Source organism: Aplidium turbinatum, chromosome 11 (assembly GCF_918807975.1).
Source record: "Aplidium turbinatum chromosome 11, kaAplTurb1.1, whole genome shotgun sequence".
NCBI lineage: Eukaryota > Metazoa > Chordata > Ascidiacea > Aplousobranchia > Polyclinidae > Aplidium > Aplidium turbinatum.
Window position 1 is genome coordinate 18,039,809 of NC_137482.1, and position 23,846 is coordinate 18,063,654.

General features: G+C 37.6%; 1 protein-coding gene and 1 non-coding gene across 2 annotated transcripts; one reads left to right on the plus strand and one right to left on the minus strand.

Annotated features, from left to right (window-relative positions):
* Nucleotides 1–1,089: 1,089 nt before the first annotated feature.
* Nucleotides 1,090–23,410, minus strand: LOC145780279 (uncharacterized). The gene is made up of 19 exons (XM_082591982.1): nucleotides 23,271–23,410; nucleotides 18,884–19,356; nucleotides 13,121–13,205; nucleotides 12,873–13,012; nucleotides 12,209–12,382; nucleotides 11,784–11,872; nucleotides 11,044–11,164; nucleotides 10,786–10,861; nucleotides 10,373–10,466; nucleotides 10,118–10,265; nucleotides 9,667–9,868; nucleotides 8,934–9,080; nucleotides 7,539–8,536; nucleotides 7,152–7,341; nucleotides 6,915–7,022; nucleotides 6,598–6,712; nucleotides 2,840–2,992; nucleotides 2,566–2,646; nucleotides 1,090–2,282 (listed from the first exon to the last, which is right to left on the minus strand). Exons 1-19 carry the CDS (start codon nucleotides 23,377–23,379, stop codon nucleotides 2,237–2,239), a joined length of 3,549 nt encoding a protein of 1,182 aa, XP_082448108.1. The 5' UTR covers nucleotides 23,380–23,410; the 3' UTR covers nucleotides 1,090–2,236.
* Nucleotides 14,367–14,475, plus strand: LOC145780400 (U6 spliceosomal RNA). Its single transcript, XR_014290633.1, has one exon. It is a non-coding gene; the product is annotated as a U6 spliceosomal RNA (small nuclear RNA).
* Nucleotides 23,411–23,846: the final 436 nt, after the last annotated feature.

A 23,846-nucleotide genomic window follows, 5' to 3' on the forward strand; every position in this document is an offset into this window, starting at 1 on the left:
CAAGAAAAATTTTTGATCAGCATGAATTGGATATAACGCAATAAAATTAAAATGAATTGGTAACAAAATTTATCTTTTATTAAATTTAAAAAATAGCGAATGCAGATTGTTTTTCAATATCTTTGATTTTATTAATGTGAAAAATGCTGCTGTTTGTCCTCAACAAGAACATGAAATTGTGGCTTCGTGTTTGATAGGGCTGATAGGATAGTTGTTTGAACTTAATCTTTTTTCTTTTGAAAAATTTATTCCATTTTTGAAATTATACACTAAGATTTCCATTGGGCCTTCCCTTCATGAACCCCTTAAAACTAGTCCGCGTACCCCTTGGGGGTCCACGAACCCCAGTTTAAGAACCCCTGGTTTACAGCAACATGGTCATGTGTTTTTCCATGCTAGACAGGTAGTCACTACCTGATCTAGCCCCTTGAGGACGTCGGTCGTGTCTGATTGACGAAACGTAGGAATAAAAGCAGATTATCACCTTATATAATATATACACCTTGATAGTTCAGCTTAGTTTGCACCAGAAGAACGTATATTATGTTATTTATCTTTATTTCTGTCACGAGACTTCAAAAGGTCTGTTCAGTATTTACAAGAGGACGAACAAAAAAAACTTGTGCTTTGTGGTTCTGGACGTCCACTTCTCATGTAAATGCTACCGAACCGCTCATTCACTGTTAATAATTTAGAGCAGTGGTTTTCAACCTTTTTGGTGGAACCGAACCCAATGAAACATTCCAAAAGCTCGAGGAACCCCTGTTCATTAATTTAATTGCCATATGCAAAAAACATCGGTTTGATTAATAAAATAGAATTAAAATACTCATGTTCAGATTTATTTATGTACAATAAAAATGCTAACCGTAAAAAATTACATTTATTCTCATAAAAAATCAATGAGAAACTTGAGCCTGGTGTTTCTTGCACAAGCTGACCTAACCTAATCAATATTTGATTATTTAAACAATATGCATATAATAAAATAAACTCTCGGATTTGAATGTAAACTTGCGGAACCCCTAGACTTACTGGCGGAACCTTAGGGTTCCGCGGAACTCTGGTTGAAAACCACTGATTTAGAGACATGGAAATCTTTGAATGAGCAACAAATTGTATGAATTAATTTATTTCAAAAACAAGGAAATCACAAAAGCTGCTACGGTACACGACAAATGGGATCTTGCATAAGTGGTTGCGTGTGGTGGAAAGTCTTTAAAACTAAAAAATATAAAACGTTTGTAAAATATTTATTAGAATTTTTTTTGTCAAATCAAATAGACAATAAATCACCAGTAGAAAAAGTTTAAAATCTTGAAAAAAAACAATGGTCCACACAGAGCAAACTCCAAAGTTCTTGCATTTTTTTTAAATTCAGATAACAGTCGGAAATTTCATTTCTGAGGAAATATGGCTTTGATAAAGTAAGGTACTCCAGATACAAAAAAAAGTCAAAACCGTACTACCATAGGGCGCAAAATCTGTTGAACAGATCGAATACAAAATGGTTATCCACAGTAGCACGTGTTCCAAACCTTTCCACTCCACCTTGGTCATGAAAGTCTTGGAAATAAACTCTTGCAAACAATATAATTATTTCCCTAAACTGTCAACTCAGAAGAGTTAAAACCACACGTCACAACTACGTATCTACAAATTGTCAAAAGTATAAAAAATTACTGCGAAATATATTTACATTGACTAATGGAACCATACAGTTATCAACTTATACATACTCCAATTACAGGCGTAATAACAAAAGCATATCTTTAATCTTTATACATTTCTATATCTGTTTACATTTGGCGCGAGACACATCAGCTACGGACAAAAAGCAGCAGATCGACGATCTTTGTAGCAAACCAAAGAAAAGACACAAAAACTTTTAAAAACGCATTTCTAAAGCAGCCTCAAACAAAATCAACACAAGCAGGTTATAACTACAACAAACATCTAGCTGCGGTAAAAAGAATAAAATTCTGCTTGGTCTCATCGATTTGGCTTCAGCATTTGTCAGAGACAGGTATGTATCTCGGAAAGTTGAAGCGAAAGCTACGTAAAACTCTCTGTTCGAGAGTCAGTAGCATCACTTTGCTGATATGGATTTCAAACATGGCTGAACCAAGCGACAAATATCGAAGACTTGTTAAGATGTGGAATAAGAAAAGAATTCGAGGACGCCTCGCTCATTATTGTTTCTTGGCCTTCTTCAATCGCAAACCCATGAGGATCTTTACTTCTCTTCGCTGATGGGGAATTCATGATGTGCTTGGTGAATCCTACGAAAACATTCAATCTAGCAATGTCAACTTTTAAAAGAAAGAGCAGGTAATACAGGAGCTGTTTTTCTATCTAGTTCACACAACAATGTTTTTAGAAGTTAGGTTTTAATAGTTTCGACTTGGCAGCGAGTTTTCACCGTATATGTTCCTGGTAATGTCAAAATATCAAGACGTTTCGATGAAAAGCTCTGCCTGGATCGAAATAGAAATTATGAAAAACAATACATTGGCCTAATTTTTCCTTCAGGTCTAAATCATGCTAGTAAGATTAAAAACTAACCTGAGAGTTTGGGATGCGGGGTTTGCTAATTGTGTTAACTGGCCTTCTTTGTAAAGGGAGGTACAAAACCATTCGTCAAGTCTGAAAATAAAATGAATAGTAAAAGGGTGCAAGTAAACAGACACCAAACAAAACCTCATCAATCAATCACATCAGACGACATTACACTTTTAAGGATTGACATTTTTATAACTTAAACCAGGTCTGCCCTTCAACCGTGAGTTGTACATTCTGATCTAACTTGACACAAACTGTATAATTTTCTTGCTCTTACTTTCTATCGGTGATGGAAATTGCACTAGCAAGATGAGAGTAACAAGACATGTGAAGCATCTGTTGCTGATGATTTGAGATTAGGCTCATGTCGTCAGCGAAGTATGAGCAATACGTGTCGTCAGAAATCGTATTCGGAATTAAATTTCGAGAGCTGCATTGTAGAGAAAAGTTGATGTGTATATATTAAGGTGTCCCACTTTTAGGCGACTTTTCAGGAAAATTAGGTTCGGGTTAAATTCTGACTGGATTTTCGTCACTGATTTCAAAAACAACGTTATTTTTTCATTATGACGTCATCTTGATGCGCCAGCTAGCGGATTTTTGCTATTTTGGCCTTATCACGAATATGGTATGAGCTAGAGAGTTGGAACTTGCGCCAAAATGTCCGGAAGGGGCGATTTCCTATTTGTTGTCAATACAGTATGAAATGCTAACTGCAACAGAAAAGGAGTTATATATAGAAAAAACATGTTTTTGGTCAGTTTTGGACAAAAAAAGCGAAACACGGCAATTTTGCTTGGGTTTTGCTACACTGATGCTTTTATTTCGATTGTTAAGCTGCGCCACCTTGTTTAAAAATTAAGTGCAGAGGTAGTAGCTTAACAATATAATATAGTGATGCTTTTATTTCGATTGTTATGTTATAAACAGTACATCCTAAAATAAAAATGATGCAATGTTGCATCATTTTTGTTTGGGATGTTTTGCAAACAAGATTCATAAATTTTGTCTGGCAGATGGTGGTTTGATGAACAGAATTAAGAAAATACCAAAACCTAAGCCCCAACATCTGAAAATCCGACAAGATTGTAAAGTTTCCATCACAGATATAGCCCCAAATCATTTAAAAGCCAAGATCTTATGGTTTTCTGACAAGAAAGAAGCTAAAGATTCATCTGTTCGGAGCGACCATATGTGTCTTCTTGCTCTGGCAGCTCATTTATTGATGGATGTTCCAGGAAATTTGAAACCCCTACTTTTTTATCGTCAAGAAGGCGTGTCCCATGCGCGTTGGATAACAACAGCTAGTGGTTACTTAAGAATGCTGATTTTTGGGTATTGTGTTGGGCCTCAGGATATCCCTAAACTTCAACGTATGGTTTCTTTCATTGTTTGTGTTCATTTGCCAGCAACTTTAGTCATTCATCTTAAATCTTCGGCTGCTGAAGGTCCCTCAATGGTACTGTTCACAAGAGATTTATTACTTGCAGATAAATATGTTCATGAACCAGTATTCAACGCTGTTCTGATACATCGTTAGGCATGCATCCTAATGGTCGAGCACTAAAAACGTTGCTTTAAGTTCCCACGCTGAAGCTTCGCATTTTGCTGCTGATGCGGTAAGACAGAAAAATTTTCCAAGAACGTTGATATCGAGTAGACGCTTTTGAAGCGTGGCAACTTACGTGATTTTTTCTCCGAAGAAAGTAAGATGGCTCCATCATGCATTGCATGTTTTTCATCTCCATCAGTGTTTTGGCGTATGATCGACAACAACAACAACAGAGCGCTTCATTGAAAGACTGAAAGGCGTTGTGAACGGCTAAATTCAAGATGACAAAGATGATTTGGCCAAAACAGACTTGCGCATTTGTGCTGCTTTGCACAGTACGGTGTGATAAATAATCCCATTGAACTGTGCTGTGTTGTTGAATGGTGGTTTTGTTTGATAGATCCAGGGATATCTAGAACAACGGGATTGCTGACTCTGTTTTGAAGTGGACAATAGGAGGGTTACTGCATCATTACTGCACAAACTAAAATGTGGATTTCTCAACATACAACCCATTTCTTGTTTTTGAAATGATGCTTGAAGATGAAATAATTTAAAAAAAGCAAAAAAAAAATTGAAAATGTGGCCGTTTTTCCCCAAACCGCCACCACGTGGTAAAAAATACACAAATTTCAAACACAAATATTTTTAAAACCACTTACTGGATTTGAATCAAATTTTAACAGAATGTTTATAAGTATCAAGACTGAAGCTCTATGGAAGGAAATGAAGATGCTTTGAGAAAATAAACAGTTATTCGAATTGTTGGATTTTTTCAAAAATTTTTGATCTTTGGACATGAAACAAATGGGTGCCGACAGCATCATGGACAAAATTTCCAAAATTCTTTGACCAGAGGCTTTGCATGTTTACTCTGTCTGATAGTGTTTAAAATTTGAAAGCGATAGGCAAATAAATGAAAGAGATATTTGGGATTAAAATTTGGTACTTGGTCAAAAATCACATTTTACGAAAAACAACAATAAACATTTTCAACACCTTAAAGCCTCCTTTATCATAAGTAGACCCTTTTTTTGCCTCTGCTTGGGTTTGTAATTTTTTCTTAAGTGCTTTTAATGTTTTTCTCCTGGCCTTGGATGTGCCAAAGCTTCTTTTTCATGATTTGTCTAGTCAAAACTTGTCGAGTATTTGGCAGATTTCTGAATATGCAGAGATTTTGCCACTGTCTTGTTTTCCTAATTTTTTTTGCTGAAGTAGAAGGTTGGCAAAAAGGGCTTTGATCTTCTGTTGTTGGATGGCTTTCTGGTGTTACAGGAAAGGTTACACTTGTGTTACAGTAACAGTTCATCAAGTCTACCACCATTGTTAGACTTACAACCAACCTTATCCAACTTTCTTTGTTTAGCAATACCACGAAATTGAATTTTCTTACTTCTTTTCATGTTTTTTTTATTTCCTATTTTTGATGACTAAAACTTGCCCAAAAGTAATGCAATAATCAATTAAATATGAAAACTAAAGCTGTGTTCAATACTCAATAGTCTTGGATGACTAACAGCAAAATTTTGGTTTAGAATGATGATGTTAAGTTATAGACAAGGCCAGCCATTAGTTGTTGCTATGGGCGTTGCTAGGAAAGATGCCTAGGAGTGCCCACTTTCAAGACCTTATTTTAGCTTCACAGCAGGGATATCTAGAAAAGGCGACTTCTCAACAGCGTAATTGACACGCGCTTTCGCCTTTTTCATTTTCGGGCGTTAACAGCGCTGACCCTTCTAGTGTCCATCGCTTTATCGAAATTTGCAAAGTCAGCAATCCCGTTGTTCTAGATATCCCTGGATAGATCTTTGAACGAAATGATCAAGGGTTTAACGTTAGCTAGTATTAGTAATATTGCAACATGCATGCAAAAATCAATGCTGAGGTAATTAATTCTAAATACAATATGCTAGTAGACTACTACCAAGTACCACTGTACTTAATTGTTAAACAAGGTGGCGCAGCACAACAACTTAATCGAAATAAAAGCGTCACTGTAGCAAAATTGCCATGTTTCTCAATTTTTTGTCTAAAAACATGTTTTTTCAAAATAACTCCTTTTCTGTTGCAGTTAGCGTTTCATACTGTATTGACAACAAATAGGAAATCGTCCCTTCCGGTCATTTTGGCGCAAGTTCCAACTCTCTAGCTCTTACCATATTCGTAATAAGGCCAAAATAGCAAAAATCCGCTAGCTGGCGCATCAAGATGACGTCATAATGAAAAAATAACGTTATTTTTGAAATCAGTGACAAAAATCCAGTCAGAATTTGACCCGAACCTAATTTTCCTGAAAAGTCGCCTAAAAGTGGGACACCCTAGTATATATAAAAGAAATGCTTATCTTTTAACTGCACTCGTACGCAACTGTGCTGCTGCCATGTGCAACTTTAACTGCATAAACAACAAATATGCTTTCTCCTGTAACTCAATAATAGCTCTGAAGCTTGTGTCGAAGAGAAAAACAACTGTTTAAACTTCACCTTGGGGCTGAAGGGCATAAACTGTCTAGCTCGTTCATGGAATTCGAGTTGGAAGTCGAGCAACTTGACGACTGAAAGCTGATTGGAGTACTTCCAACACTGCGAGATGCTAAGGCTAAAAAAACGATGCACATTTTGTTTGGACACGTACTTCTGTTTATAAAATCATTTTCTTAAGAATGAAAATCATTCAAAATTTGCAAGAAAAATTTTTCTCGAATGCACTGCAAACGAAAATCAAGATCTTGAAAATACGCAAGAAAAAGTTTTAATGCGAATTGTAGCAAAACAAACAGAAGAATGTTTAATTATCTTACGTAAGTTTGATCTTTTCTCCTGGTTCATCAACGGAATTACTTGATCTGCCGGAATTACAGGCGAGAATTTCGCTGATAAATGTCGATAGTCATTTTCCTTGTTAGAATCTATAAACAAAATCATTAATGTACTATTGTACTGTAATGACGGAAAATTACAAGATGCAGCGTTTTTAACAAAATTAGACAAATAAACTAAATTTGCAACCGTTTTCAGATGTTACACACATATCTCACCCTTTTCCTGTTTCTTCACAAGAGGAGTGGAAGTCTTATGTTCAGCTCGTGAAGCAAGAGAGAACGCCGAACTGGCCTCGTGCCATTCAGGGTTAATTGTGTAACCAGCTTCTTCAAAAGGAATCGCCAGCATCTCTTTGTTAGGAACTGTTCTTAACATTTTCTCCATTCTTGATCTTTTAGGTTGAGGCTGAAATAAGTTCGTTTTTATGAAAAACACGTTTGGTTTGGTGAGAAATCGGAAACTTACGTTACATAAGACAAACTGGTTGTTACTGGCAGTACAGTGCAAACTACCATATGTACAGTACTTTCCCAATTCTATTGATGTGTTTGTTCAAGGTAAATATGATATCATGTACAATGCGAACACATTTTCCACCATACCTTAACGACAACTTGGTCTTGAGGCAGTTTCTCAACGCCATATTCCCTTCTGCTGGATTTTTTCGTATCACTTTGCTTCACATCATTTCCCATCGAGCCGTATCCTTGCTTTTCTAGTCTAGACACGAGGTTGGTGACCACAGAAGAAGATCTGTTCGCGTGGCTTCTAGGGTCACATTTTAAGGACAGCGACACTTTCGATGTTTTGGTCATCGGCTTCGAAGCAGCACTTGTCAATGTAGAATTGGGGTCATCTACATTGGCCAAGTCTAACTTGATGAAGTTTTGCTTGTTTCTCACAGCAGCAATAGAGTGTCTGCCAGGCACGTTCAGCTTCACCAGTTTCATTTTCTTTTGTTTCGTTGGGACGTTCTCTTGATTGTCAGGAGCAAAAGAAGTGCAATACCGGCTAGGTGTGTGAGATGGATTTAAAACAACTTTCACTGTTTTACCTTCATGGTTGTTCCTCGTCGGCTGCTTAACAACGTCAGTTTGCGTTACATTTTCGACAGGAACTAGGTATTTTAAAACTTGACGACTGTGGCTCATCGAACTTTTGCAAATTGGAGTTTTGTTATTCAAATCCGAGAATTTTCCATCGGTTTCGACAGCAAACTGTTGGTTTTGTTTCAGTTTTAAGTCATTGGCAATTTGACCACTTTTGACCGGCTTTAACTGGCTTGAACCGGACCCTTTTTGTATAAAACAGTTACTATTGATGAATTGGACGTTTGAAACAGGAACAAGTATACGTCCGTCTGGGCAGAGTATCGGTCGAGTACTTTCGTCTACATTGGGAGTAAGGTCGTTACAAGAGGTGGAGAAATGCGAGGGGTTCGATTGGTTGCTGCCAACCCCACTGACAGCGTTGTCCACTGTGTTTGAAATAATGGCTTGTTGTTTGCTCAAATAATCCAAGCTGACGTTGGTAGGGGAAGAAACTCGTTCAACTTTGTCAGTATCGTTCTTCGGAGCAGTGTTTGGATATTCTAGGCTCGCTACAAAAAAAAAAATTGCAGTATTATAAACCAGTACTGAGTACAGTATGTAACATAGCAGTTTAAAAAAACATTATAAAAGAAAATTAACTAAGACTAAAAAATGTTAACTTTTAAGTAAAAATCTTTTCAAGAAATATTGAACCCAAGAAAATTTTGAAAACGACCATTTTTCTGCAAAATTTTAAGGCTTTGTCATAAAATACGTTCTTGAATTATGTACTTTGATAATGCACTTAGCTGAGGACCCAAACAGAATGCAAAGCATTAAATTCAGTAAACAGCCTTCGAAAGCAATTTCATGAAATACGGCAGTTGCATTGAAAATGCTTACAAGTAGCTATCAGCCGTATGCCTTACGATTCAAAATTAGCGATAGCCGTTAGCTTTGTCCCACCTTTAGACTGGCTTCTCAGCCGCTCCAACTTTTTCCGTTTATGCTGCGAGAGGGCATGCTGTACATTGCAAGCAGATAGCAACCTGGACATGGGAGAGGGAAATCGCTCTCGAAGTAATTCTAATTCTTTTCGAAACACCTCATCACCTTGAAAGAATCAAAGAATGATCAGCGGATGACAATATTAACTGACCAGACGTGGTGGTAAAAACTGGCTAGAAAGCAGAACTACTCGCATCACTGGCTGAGAGTGGAACAGAATGCCGACATCAGAGTTCATTTTGATAAAAACTAGGCTGTGCGGTTGGAATCAGGCAATCAGCACAGTAGCCCGCACAAAAAACAAAACAGCAACAACAAACCAACCCAACGGCCTACCCCTAGTGGTTTGAGTGGCAACGTCTGAGTGGACGCAGATGTGGATTTGATTCCTCATTTAGGGTCATACCAAAAACCTTTCAAAATTGTACTAAACTTCATTCCTGCTAGGCACTCAGCAGAAGAGTGGGTTTAGAATACTAACGTACTTCCCCGACGTCGTTCGCAACCGCTGAGCACTTTGCTCTCGGTGTCGGGGATGAGACCGCTCTCCTGAGCGCTGAACGAATTGCTTTCAAATAACGAGGACTGCTTTGAAAACCCGGCAGTTGATTGCAATTCAAGAGCTTTCTACGTTAGTCCCAAGAAGAAACCCAAACAAAACAACAACAACACACTACAGCATAATGCGTACTGTTGAATGAAGAGTCTAAGTTTATGTTCCCGTGTTCATCCAACGCAATGCCGCTTGCAGACGAAATTTGCATCATTTCGGGAGTCCCTTTTATAGGTGTTAGTATGGCGTAACTTTTATTCTTAATCGGGGTAACCATAGCGCAGTTGGTGGCCTTCACAGGAGTGGTCATGCAAAGGTCCCTTCTTTCTTGTTCGGCAACCTGAATTCAAAATAATAGTTCCGAGTCAAAAATGACAATGTTCAACATCTGTGGGTAATCTTAACCTACTGTTATATTTCACAAAAAGGTTTTGTTCATATCACTACTTTATTTGGCCCACGCACGCAAAAGGTTGGCCACCCCCTAATCTAAGGTATTAATAAAGTTTGCAGTAGCCTAAAGTAGCAACGCAAAGATATTAAGATATCTGAAACAAACATACACTTGAGCAATCTTCACAAATAATACCTCGCACAAGCTGGAAAACCCGTCATCCACTGAAACTAACTTAAGAGGAGGAGAAGACCAAATGTCAGCAATTGGTGAAGCAAACACAGTTTTGAAATCCGATCGCTTTGGAGAAGAGATCTGGATGCTTGAAAGAGGCCCAGTCCACCTAAAGACCAACACACATTGCCAGCACAATTCTTATCTATGGTGTAGTAACGACCAATATGGTACAAAATATTGTACTAATCCTTTCTCTTGGTGGAACTCTGGTACCTAAACGAAGGCTTGCGTCCAGGAGTGTGCATCTTTTTGATCAACTTGAGACTTGTTAATATGTTGGCAATGTCATACAATCGCCTAACTTTTGCTGAAACAAAAACAACAGATAATGATCCCGACAATACAAGATTAAAGCGCGGTGTAACAGTGACAATATTACATATAATAGATGATATTGACTGTTGAGGCTACGATTTTATGCCCATCACACTTCGATAATGGGTTTCAATTTGATATCAGTGCTTGTCAATACTTTAGTTTCAGTCAAACCATCTTATGGCAAAACAGAAAAAAACTTTCAAATCAAAAATATCGCTAAACTTTGAAATACTGACTTACCATACAAAACTTGGCACTTGGCAGTTTAAAAATTACAAGTAGAGAAAATGCAAAACTGGTACACTTACTTTTATATTTGTTTTCTGCGGAAAGTCCGTGTGTAATGAGAACACGTGCGGCCATTTCCAAGGAAACTGACTGGCTCTGTAGACGTGAACAAAACATAACTTGACGAAGTCGACGTAGCAATAATATGTTAATTCACCACACTGTGATGTGGCGCTAATAAATGGTGTTATTATTACTTCAAAAACAAATCTTTTGCATGTATTACATGCTAAAATTTGTATTTATAAAATTCTCTTCTAAAAACACAACATACTCACTGGTTGCACAATGAACATAGTGACAAATTTTCTGCTTAGTATTCCAAGTGACTTGTCTCTTCGCTTCACTGCTTGATCAGTATCCGAGATGGTTGAATCCGGAGGAGATGAAGAAAAGTTGCTGAGTTTACATAAGAACAAGCCCATAAGCGTGTTTTTCTATCTAATTTTAATAAAAAATGGTACACTTTGAAACTTATTCTTGAAGCATCTTTGATAACAAGAGTCATGAATTCAGCATATCATTGAATTTGAAACTCACAACAACTTTTAACTTCTTAATTGAGCTCACTCCGTGCTAGCCAGCTTTAATAGCCCACTTTGATGAAGGCTCGGCTTAGCGAATAAAGAAGCAGCGGGCGTGCTAATAATGGTTTAACTTTCGGGATGTGTACTTAAGCAGTACACTCCAAGAATAAACCCTCATTTAGTAACATCTAGAGCGGATAGATTAATTTAAAAACAAATATTGCTTCCATACCAAGCGGAAACTTCATTCTGTCAACCTCGGTGACCGGGTCTGCTTTAGTGGTTCAAAGCTTATACAAATAGATATACAAAACTGCTAGAATTACGTTTTAAAAGTGGTTTACTCAGTCAGAGGGTGAAGACTCCGACAATCAGTGTTATTACCATCTTACTATAAGCTTAAAACAACTACAATATATTGTGACAACAACCAACAATTCTGCGTTGCATTGGTGGCATAACATTGAAAGAAATGATTCAAAAGAAGTCACCTTTCAGGTTTGCTCATTGGTTTAAAATCTTGATATTGTTTGAAGTTTTCTCGCAGATTTTCAGCAAACCCACTGGCTTCAGCTTCTCTCTAACAAACACAAGATAAAAAGTACATAGTTATAATAATAATGTCGATGATCATTGATCATTGTCCTTGGTGTGTTAAACGCCGTGCAACACCATCAAGAGAATTCTTTAAAGCAAGTTGATTATTGTAAGGGAGTGCAAAAAAGCAGTCACGTGGAAAAACTGCGATTTTTATGCACTGCAGCATGTGACGTACACTTATGAAAAATTTGAACCCCTGCATTAAACACTCCAGCGGTCTAGGCTACTGCATATACCTACAAATCAATTTGACAGCAACCAAAATAAGAAAGGTACCGTAATCACTGTTAATTGTTAAATATGGTACTCAACTTACCCTAATTTCATTCAACGTCTGAGTTAAACCATTACGTCCTCTCCAAGTGTAGTTATTTTTGGCCAATCTCACAACAATCTTAATAGATTCTAGAACATTGATAATGTCATATATACGTCGTCTGCCAACAGATAACTTTCCAGCAGCATCATCCAAACAAATAGAAATGCTTTCCTGTAAGTTATAAAACAACAATTTAAAATTTATTGAATGGATGCAACTTCAGCTTATTAACGACAACATAAAAAATAAGATATTCATACATTTTAAATCGAACTTTAATTAGAATTTAATTGTAGGATAGCAAAAGATAATTAGCAGTCAACTGGAAACAGAATCATACCAGTAGACAACTGTTCCAACATGTAGACTGGTTTATTTTTGTCTAAATTTTATGACTATCCAGTAACGTAAGTTAAATAAATTCATACTATTAACACAAAGTAAGACTCGTTTCTCGCACTAGTTGCAACGTTTATGATATCTGATGAAAGTGAAAGTAAAAACGTCAGTGAAGCAATAAATTAACCTGTGTATTGTTGCTTTTACTTTCACTTTCATCAGATGAACTTTGCAACTAGTGCAAGAAACGATAATTATCCTGATGAACACCCAAGCTTTTCAGTATTCACAAAGTAAGACTGCTGAATGTTGTTCTCATTACTTTAGGATGTTCTGGATACAATCGAAGAAACCGTCGACACAAAAGACCAAGAGATTTTTCTTTCCTGTTGCACACTTTTGGCTTGACGCTTTTCAAGTTATGATGTGAGCATTCCTGACTAGTTAGATGATCCGAGACAGCTGCATCATAAATAACCGGTTCAGTAGATGTAGAATATCACCACTATAATCAAGACATTTTACAAATCACTGACATATTATTCGAGTAAACATTCAGTAAAAACTTACTTTCGCTTTCAGAGTTAGACCCATCTCGAACAGCTTGCGTGCAGTTAACAGTAACCGATTCTATCATTTGTTCTGAGAAGTTATCCTTAAAAACAAAAAATATGGTAAATATGATGCATAGAAGCAATGATGTCAGACTCTTGAGTTTATTCAAACAGTTGGACTGTTACCAAAATTTATATTTCAAAGTCTTCAATGCAGATCAATAAAGTCAAAGCAGGCACCAAGCACAAGCAACCACTACGCTTTGTTGTATATATATAATCCTTAATAATGAAGCAATTAAAGTATAAACTCACGCATTTAACTCAGTTACCCAACCAATAGCAACACAGGGCAAGATAAAAATTACTGAGACCAAATGAAAAATATCATGTTTGTTTAATGGCCTAGACCAGGGGTCACCAACCTTTTTTGCATGCGGCCACTTTGGCACTAAGGAGAGCTATGGCGGGCCGCACTAATAAAATGTTAGGTAGGTTGACCCTTATGCTAGAAAAGAACGCATTTCGTACCCAGTATCCAGCGTTACATGTTGTTCATATTTAATATGTTAGAATACCGCAGCAACAAAATTAATTGAACAACGCTACTGCCAGGCCAAGCTCCTTTAACAACACTTTTGACTTTTTTAACAATGCCTAATAATCGAGGCCACTTGTTTTGCGCACTTATAGAGAGGAGAGCCGCGGTTTCATCAGGCTGCATAGCCGAGTGGTGAGAACCCTGGAACGACTATCGAAAGGGCGCCGGTTGGACACCGCTCAAGAGCATGTGGCTGTGTTTATAGCAGGACACTTAAAGGCATGCCTGAAGGCAATCTAAATCTTCAACTACCAGGTGTAAACCTGGATACGGCAAACAAAAAAATCAGAATATTCATCGCCAAGCAAGAGTGGTGTGGTCACTTCGCTTGACAAAAGATATTTTGCAATTAACAATTTCAGTAAACCAGGAAATGTTTGACACATCGCAATACAGGCAACAATAGTGACCTGCAAAAATATCAGCGAAAAATAGGCTCCAGTAACAAGGAAAAAGAAACCAGGCACCATGTAACAAACGCTTGTGGAAATCACCGAAAAATCGTAATCCTATCGTAATTCATGAACAGTCTTCCCTCTAAAAAAGCAATGAGTTGGTTTTCATCCTTTTTGTGAGAGTCTATAAAACCGTCTTTCTTTGATTTTTAACAACTCTCACTTGCGGTGCTTATCAGCGTGGCAAGAATTTGTTGATTAATAACATTTTGCAGCTTCCGCAGAACATATAATAAAATTGGAACGATACAGAGAAGATTAGCATGACCCCTGCGCAAGGATGACACGCAAACTCGTGAAGCATTCCATATTTCTTTAAAAAAAAATATTTTGCAGTACGGTACTAAGCTAAATATTTTCATAATACAATCAGAAAAGTCTTTAAATTTATATATAATATTTTGCCAATTTATTATAAATTGAGTTGGCACACCCATCTATTTTGCAAACAAAAACTTGCATAAAGAGAACTCTGCTCGTGAAACACAATAAGGGTGAAACGCACACTAGTGTTTACATGACATTTGCAAACTTAAAATAAGCAACCCTATGCTCACAGACAATTTCGAAATTCGAAAACAGACGTTTTAATCAACCACTGGGACAGTGTGGCTGGATATCGCATTGGACCTAGAACCCCACCTAGAACTATAATCTGATTGGTCGGTCAGTGGAATCGCATGCAAAGCGAAAATATGATTCCCGGAAAGTATTATTTGCTTTCGTGCTCTTTAACTCCTCAAGAAAAGTATTTTTAGTTATAATTGTACGACTATGTACGTTGATACGTTCCGCGGGCCGCAGCAATACAGCGTAGCGGGCCGCATGCGGCCCGCCAGTTGGTGACCCCTGGCCTAGACCAAGGGTTTCAACACAAGGCCCATGGGCCACCGCCCACCAGGACGTTTTGTACGCCTGCGATGCATTTTTAAACTTTTAAATATATCACAATTGAAGCTCACTCTTATTCACTTGAGATAAAATTCACTTTAAAATTGCTCCAAAAATCTGAAAATACTTATCAAACTTCGCCCGACTTTTAAGCGCTAGCCTAATGTCATGCCATGTTATTGCGTGTGAGAAAGCTATATTGTTACATCAGACACATTGCCTAGTCACTTTTTCTACCATTGTCGCAATAATAATCTTGGTAGCCTATCTGCAGCACAGTTCTTCAAGAATTTCGTTTTCTTATCGCGCTTTTTGAAAGTCGGTTGCAAGATTTTTGCTCTCCAGGTCCAAGTCGTTCCGTTTGCATTTTTCGTTTTTGCCGTGTTTTTCTATCTCTTTGTTCTTACTACTATTTCTTTTTTTTGCGATCTTACGTTTTTTGTGCGTTCTTACCATGGAATGGTACCCCCTTTATTGCGTTTATCCTGTGTGATTTTGTTCAATGTTTATTGAACAGTGATAAACTGTTTTATCAGCATTGACAACACAAAGGTAAAAATAATTGACAAGGCGAGAAGAGCACAATGAACACAGTCAGAGGCTTTAAAGGACCGGCCTGCCACACTCGCGGTGGGCGGAGTGTTTTTAGAGTAGCAATGTACACTAGGGTGTACCATTTTGCAAAAAGTTTTTAGAAATTAGTGCGGCTATGTATCACGGGTTTCCACTTTTGTTAAAAAGTATTTTGATGGAGTTTCAGAATTTTCCCGCCAAAACTGTGGTTCTGCCGCCATTTTGAAAAAATGGCGACCAGATAAGATATCATAAAAATCTACAGCCTTAAACTGGCGCAATGTGATCATGCAATATGTCGATTACAGGGTTTTTGGGGTCATAGAACACGAATCTGAAGTCAAAAACGCTCTACGACAACAATTTTGTAAAGTGAATTTTGACATATAGCCTAGATGTGACCACACTGTTTAGGACTGCAGATTTACCTGAAAAGAGCATCTTATTGTCATTTTAACCTTAAAATGCATGTATTGTATGCAAAAACTTTTCTAGTCGGTGTGATTATATCAATCAATATGAGGGAAAAATGAACATGTACTTTCTCGTGTACTTCAAATCCAATAAAAATCTACTAACTAGTCTACAGTAGCCTGTATATTTAGTTGCTAACCTATACCTACTTACTAACTAATGGGCAGCAACAGAGTACCCCACGGCAGACCAAAAGGTTCGAAAACCAGAAGTAAACTCTCCCAACTGGGTAAATGCCTTACTTCTACACGACGAAGATCATCATTAGCTACAGTGACTCGAAGAGTAGCTAGTGATCCTACCCAAGTTACAAGATTCAGATCAGTTATGCCACTGAATGAGACGGCCGGTGAAGCATACCCGTCATTGGCACAAACACTAAAAAGAAAGTACTTCCTCATTGGGAACACTAGCACAGACTAGGTGTTTCTAAGCTTCCTAAAAGCTCTGACGTTCTAGCTAGGCTGCTGTTCCTCAGAAACGAAAGTCACAGAACGATCAACCAATCCATCGTTATAGCAAGGGAGGAAATTTGCCAGGTATGGAAACATCATTTTGGCGTGGGTTTGGTATTTAGTAAGAAGAACGAGAAACAATCTGGAACAGAGAAGGAATCGTGTAAGGTTGTTAAAAATGCGGATATAGACCGGCATCTGAGGAATTTGTATGAAACTTGGTATCAACTAGGACTTGATTCTAGGCGTGAGAGGAATAAAAGTGATTCATTTAAAAAACGTTAGCGTGATATGGAAGAAAAGCTCAAGGATGCTCTGAATATATGTAAGACTACCTCGCAGTCAATTCTCATGCATTCTGGTATCATTGACTGGGAGACAGATCTGGAACATCTGAAAAATCAGCTCCAGCGAGATCAATTAGGTTGCGCATTGTGCACAGTTGCTCTGCAGAAGAGATGGGACTTAGCTAGAGAAAAACTACACGGTGCAGCTGGTGAAAGGAAATAGAAAGAGGATGTTGCTGACAATCTTAAAACAGTGAAGTTGGACTTAAGTGCAGATGAAGAAACATAAAGTAACAACTGGAAAACTCCTGAAAGGAAGAGAAAGAAAATGAATATTATGTTGCCTACAGCTTTAACATCTGATCGACTTGGATTGAGCTATCGGCAAAGAACAATGTTCGTGGCTGCTGTGGCTCAAGCGTCCGGCATACAAGTCTGATACTAATATCTCAGCCACAACAGCTCGTACTGGCTAATAAGACTAGGTCCTCTCACTCTCAAAATATCAGAGATGAGTTCCAGGCCCCTGATTTGGAAATAATTTACTGGGACTGTAAGATTATGAAAATGAGAGGATATGTTTCATCAGAACGGTTAACTGTATATATATGTGTCTGGCGTTAGTTTTGATAATGAAGATAATGCAGAAATGAAGCAGGTGCTGGGAGTGAGATACCAGACGGCACCGGATTATCTCAGGAACAGGCCGTAATAAAGTTCGTATAAGACTGGAGAGTGAATAGTGCCATTGGTGGTATGTTGTTTGATACGACTGCAGCCAATTCAGGGAGGTGGCAAGGTGCTTGTATATTGCTGGAGGCAACAACTGGGAAAGCAATTTGGAACTTACTGATTAAGAGTGGCTACAAATGCCAGTATCAGAATGGAAAAACTTTTAAAATTTATAAGAAACTACACAAATTCACTTTGAACGTAAGGGTGGTCAACGATATTGCGGAACGCGGGATTACGCTATTCACTGATTTTATTGGCAGGTGTTCTGACGAGAGCCACCGGCAAGCTCTCTTGCTTGTTGTGCAAAGGCACAGAGAACAGATCTCAGATTACAAAATGCTACGTTAACCAAACTCAATTGTCAAAGAAATTCGTCAAGAATTTAGTAAATTGGGTGTTTGCTTAACTCTGGTATTGCGTTGATGATAAGGAATAGCATGCAGAAGAAACATGGATGGATCATGTCTGAAAGTGATTAACTCAATTTGTTTGTAAATTAATCGTGTTGTTATTTCAAAAGTTTGACAATAGTTGAGGATTATTCATTCTGGCGTGAGGTATTCTTGGTCAGGTTGCGTCCATGTCTGTAAAATTTCACCATTAATTTCAAGGGGTAAAATTTCACTTTGCAAAATTGTTGTCGTAGAGCGTTTTTGACTTCAGATTCGTGTTCTGTGACCCCAAAAACCCTGTAATCGACATATTACATGATCACATTGCGCCAGTTTAAGGCTGTAGATTTTCATGATATCCCATCTGGCCGCCATTTTTTCAAAATGGCGGCAGAACCACAGTTTTGGCGGGAAAATTCTGAAACTCCACCAAAATACTTTTTAACAAAAGTGGAAACCCGTGATACATAGCCGCACTAATTTCTAAAAACTTTTTGAAAAATGGTACACCCTAATGTACACAGAGAGAAGGCCCACCAGCTTAAGTTGCGGGGACGGGACAGGTTGGGGAGTCGAGGTACCTGTGGAAGGAGAGTGTGGATCGAAAACTCTATAGGACATGTCTGCAAAATTAAAAAATCGAAATAAGCCAGGGAGACTGGCTTAACTTTCCAAAATGCAAAAAAGTGATGCGACTCTCGGGTTCATTTAGCCCTCAGAGCAATTTGAGTTTGAGACCCTTGGCCATCAACAACAAGTGAGTAAATTATGCTTTAGATACTGATGGTTACATTTCAACATGTTTCAAGCACAACTTTAAAACTGTACAAAAAAAATTATACACACCTAGTCTAAGTAATGCTTTTTTTCAGTGCTGATACTGTATAGGCATTTTGAAATGTATTAATTATAATACCTGTGCTTGATGTGAAGAATCTGGACATACAATACTGGCAGTCGATGAGTTATCATCTTTATTTTTTTCATTGCTTGGAGTAGAATTGGTAAATAGCAGCTTCCTTCTTTCATAGTTTCTAATTTCAGGACTTGCTGCATGAAGCAAGACTTTGAGATTGGCAGTTGGAGTCAGAGGGTCTTGGGAAGCAGAGCTTCTTTCATTATTATCCCCTTTTCTTGGAGTGTGTGTTGTAGATTGTTTTTTGGTATTACTTTTTAAACTATTAATATTTCCATCAGCAATTGATATGGAAATGTTTTCTGAAATTTCATAGCATGTATTTATACAAGAAATTAAACTGTGTTCATTTAATTGTTGGAGTTTAGAGTTATCTCTGTCATCAATTGCAAATCCACTGTCTTCAAATTCATCAAGTTTGCTTTGAAATGGCATTTTTTGAGTAACACATTCATCTTCTTCATTCTCCCAGTCTAGAAATAAAATCATCAGTTATTATGTAATGCAATAAGAGTAAATTAAATCATCTTAGTCCCTTCTCTTAAAAGTGCATAAGGTTGATTAACTAAAGTCTCAGCCAAGTTCTAATAAAACCCTTTCTGGTCTTGAGAATTTGGTGCCAGATAAATTGTCTGCAGCATTGACCGATTTACGTCAGCATACATATGCACATTGTTAACCAGAATCACACAGCATCGATGTTTCAGCCTGTTTTATTTATAAAAATGCATGTTGCTGTTGTAGCATCTTGTGGTCATTTTTTTTGGGGGAAATAGAAACAATTAACAAAAATAGATAGGCAAGCCTACGTAAAAAAATATATATATATAATATACAGGGTGATCAAGCCAAGTGTAGACAAAAATTTATTGAAATAACAGTAGGCTACATCCAAACAGGAAAAAAATTACACATGAGAAGAAAAATACAAAGAAAAGTATAAATAAACAAAATGTACTCTTATTTTTCATTTGTACTCCCTTTGCTTTCACCAAACGCCTTTGTCTGTTGTGCATTTGACTGCATGGGACAAGCAGCCACTAGTTCTTTGGACAGACGGAAAGTTATTCACTGTCCAGGCTGCGTATAATCATCAGAATGACCGTATTTATGCAAAGAATAAAGATATCCCACTGAATGAAAGACTGATGTTCCGGAAACAGAAACCAGCCCCTGGGATGGTTTGGGGTGGGGTAACTTCAACTGGTGAAGAAAATCTCCTCTTCTTTATTAAAGAGGGAGTAAAAATTAATCAATATGTTTATTTGAAAATGTTGAGGAAAAAGTTGATTCCCTGGATCAATGCAACATTTGGAGAAGACGGAATAACTCTTTAACAAGATAGGGCTAGGTCCCACACAGCGAATCTTGTCTAGGACTGGTGTAAGGAGAATATGGAAGAGTTTTGGCCAAAGGAATTACGGCCTCTATCCTCTCCTGATTTAAACCCAATGGACTTCACAATATGGAGTATCTTGGAGAGTGAAGCCTGTTCTTCAAATCATTTAAGTGTTACAGATCTGAAGGCAAAATTGCGCACTTGTTGGAAAAAAGTATCATCAGACACCATACGTGCCTCATGCAGTCAAGTGCACAACAGACTAAGGCGTTTGGTGAAGGCAAAGGGAGGATATACTGAAAATTAAGAGTACATTTTGTTTATTTATACTTTTCTTTGTATTTTTCTTTTACTTGTATTTGTATTTTTCTTTATATGTGTAAATTTTTTCTTGTTTGGATGTAGGGAAGGGCAATTCAGAATAATTCACTATTCCAGAATACTAAACCGAATCCAGAATACCGAATCCAGAATAACGAATCCAGAATACCGAATCCTATTAACTTCCAGGCTCCAGCAACACAAAAAGTACAAAATTTCAGACACAAAAGCTACACAATCAAAGCAAATAAGACATAAGACACTGCCATCATGCATACGCAAACCTCTTGCAAAACGTTTTCTATATAAGCAGGGATTATTTTTTAAAATGTTTAAAAAAATTAAAAAACTTTCTTGAAAAAAATTGAGTGGGGAAAATTTCACCAGATTTCACCAAAAAGTTATCTGGTTCCAAGGTCAAACAGCTTGGCAATAAAGACCTTAATTTTCACCAGAATTTTTTAATTTGATATTCTATTTCCCCATCTGGCAACGCTGAACGGGAGCGCAGCTTAGTTGCCATCAAGCCCGCAGTGGAAAAGCATCGCTTGGAAGATGCTGATGTGGCAGGTATGCTGAGGTCTGAGGTGTTTCAGAGCCAACTCCTTTAGCAGGGGCATCTGCTCAATGTTGTTACGCCCACCAGTCAAACTATCGCAGAGTTGCATACGCACGTGGATTGAAAAAAAGCATTGCACGATTGTGCATGTTTACAAAGCGTGAAGAAAATTGCGCGCTTAGTTTCTTTGATTGCTTATGCGAGCGAGTGACGTAGGGTTGCATGCGCCGTGCGCGCACAACGCGTGCAAAATGTTTTTAAAAGTGCGGAACTGCAGATGGTGTCAGTGCAAAGAAAAAATGAGTAAACCACACTTTTTTCAGTTCACTGTCTCAAGCTGACAGCTTGCACAAGACTTATGCATATTTTTAAAACCGAATCTTATTACCCGGTTTTATTGCCGTTTTGGATTCGGATAGTTTAGGATCCGAATCCTTCTGGATTCGGTATTCTGAATTGCCCATCCTTATTTGGATCTATAAATATTTGTCTACACTTGGCTTGATCACCCTGTATATAAAAATTAAATCAAAAAGTCTTAATTTCACAGTGTAGCCTAGTAATTGAACACATATAGAGGCATGAGGACGGAATGCCTCTATTTAGCTTAGCAGTTTCTCAAAGAAATATCACTAATGCTTACAACTGTAACCAACAAATTTTTGTTGTTCAAAAATTTTAGTGTCGTCTCATGGGTTTTAAGCAGCCATAATCTGAGATTCGTTTATTTCCAATGCTGGAATAGAGTAGAAAATTCAAAACTTACAAAATTCTCTTTGTGCCTTGCATACAACATATAGCCTGAGTCCTATTAAACCATTATGACAGAAGACAATGAAAATTTAAAGTGAGTATTGCAGTAGGTATATACAGTATTTTTGATCATTATTTTTGAGAAAGTGCAATAGTTACCACTTTTGCGTAACTGGAGACTTTTGTGTTTGAATGACATCTCATTCCTCAATTGTAAGATTTTGCATTGTACGGTAAAAAGGAAGCTTATTGATTGTAGGTATACCGGTAGCTAATGGAGCAGACATAAGCAGATACAAGTAGGGATGGGCAAAATAGAATAATTAGCTATTCTAGAATACTGAAACAGAATATACAATACAGATATCTATTCTAGAATAATTGACCGTTTTTACTATCGACACATTTTAATAATTCTTATAACTTAACAAAAACAATGAACATCACAAAAATTGCTTATAAATTGCAGTGTAACAAATTTAGGCTTTCTAAATGTTCCCCAGTCAAACGGGATCTTAACTTGGTGACAGTTGAACCTGCACTTGAAAAACATCTCTCTGAAGAAGCAGATGTGGCAGGTACACAAAAATATTTTGAAACTAACTGATATAAACAAGAAAATTGGTTTTTATTTGCTTTCTACTAAACAAGGGCGTTTTCAACAGATGTGATGGATGCTTTTAACAACGTGAGATAGGTATTTATCTTTGAAGGTGGGGAAGCCAAATTTGCTGATTCAACTTCACTACTGCATGTAGCATCTTCAATCCCATGGCTGAATAAGTCGTCCATGTCACTCTAGTGGCATAGTAAAAGCTAAGACAAAGCCAACTACCCGTATGTACTTCCGCAAGACTGTGACGACTGCAAAGCATTTGACAAGAAAGATCTCTTTAATGCAATGAAACTTGTGCGTTTTCCCTACGCCGGATTGCACCAAATCGATAAACAATTCTACTTTTGCTGTAGCGAATTCGTTGCGACCAGACGGAGTGGTACGAAGTCGATCGTTAAAGCGGTTTCAATTATCCGATTTCATATGCATTTTGAAACCGGTTAGACTTCACAACCGGTTATTCTATATTCGGTATTCTGTTTTGCCCATCCCTAGATACAAGTCTTCAATTAAGCAAAATTGATACCGGTACTGCAGCTTTCTTTAAATTACAATTAGAGCTGCTATCGATATATGTCTGAGCTTTAAATAAAGACTTTCTTGGCCCAAAGATAAACTTGATCAAGATTAACATGGCATGGAAGTTTGAAGAAGGAAAAGTAAAAAACACTTAGGCTAGATGTTCAACAACCTATTAGGGATAAAGTGATAATCTTTATGACATCTGCAGGAAATGTACAATAAAGATCCATCAAAGTTTTCAACTTAGCATGATTATTTAAAAATATCTGCAGCTTACCTTCACTTAGGTCAGTTCCATTTAAAGCAGTGTTGATGGCAGTTGAAAGTTGCCCACTCTCATACTTGTCGCCATCATCTGAGGTTGATTGCGACAAAGTATCCATCATTCTGTTGTATTCGACCAAAGTACAACCTGCTTACCAACGACAGAATATTTTTTCCAATAAGATTTAAGCTGTGTCTTCCATCCGACAATCTGCGAACCTGAAAACCGAGAAATGCGAGAATTGAAATTCGCGCGTAAAAAATTCCGCTCACTTACGCACTGTCTGTGTGCTCAGACCGTGACGCGTTCGCTGTGACAACGGCGCCAAGTCCAAACTTGTCAATATCGGCCTCAACTTTGTTCGCAGTTTGCAGTTCAAATATTTTTTAAAGCCCGAAGTTTCACTCATACAAGACAGCTTCCATGTTCTTGCAAAACAAACGTAAATGTAATGAAAGGTCGCTGTCGGTAGATAAAAAGCACCACGTAATTTTGAATTCGGAAGGTAGGCTACTACATATCTGCTCATTTCCGTAAAACTAAGCTCGTGCTGCGACAACTTTCAAGGCATTAAACTACGCAATAAAG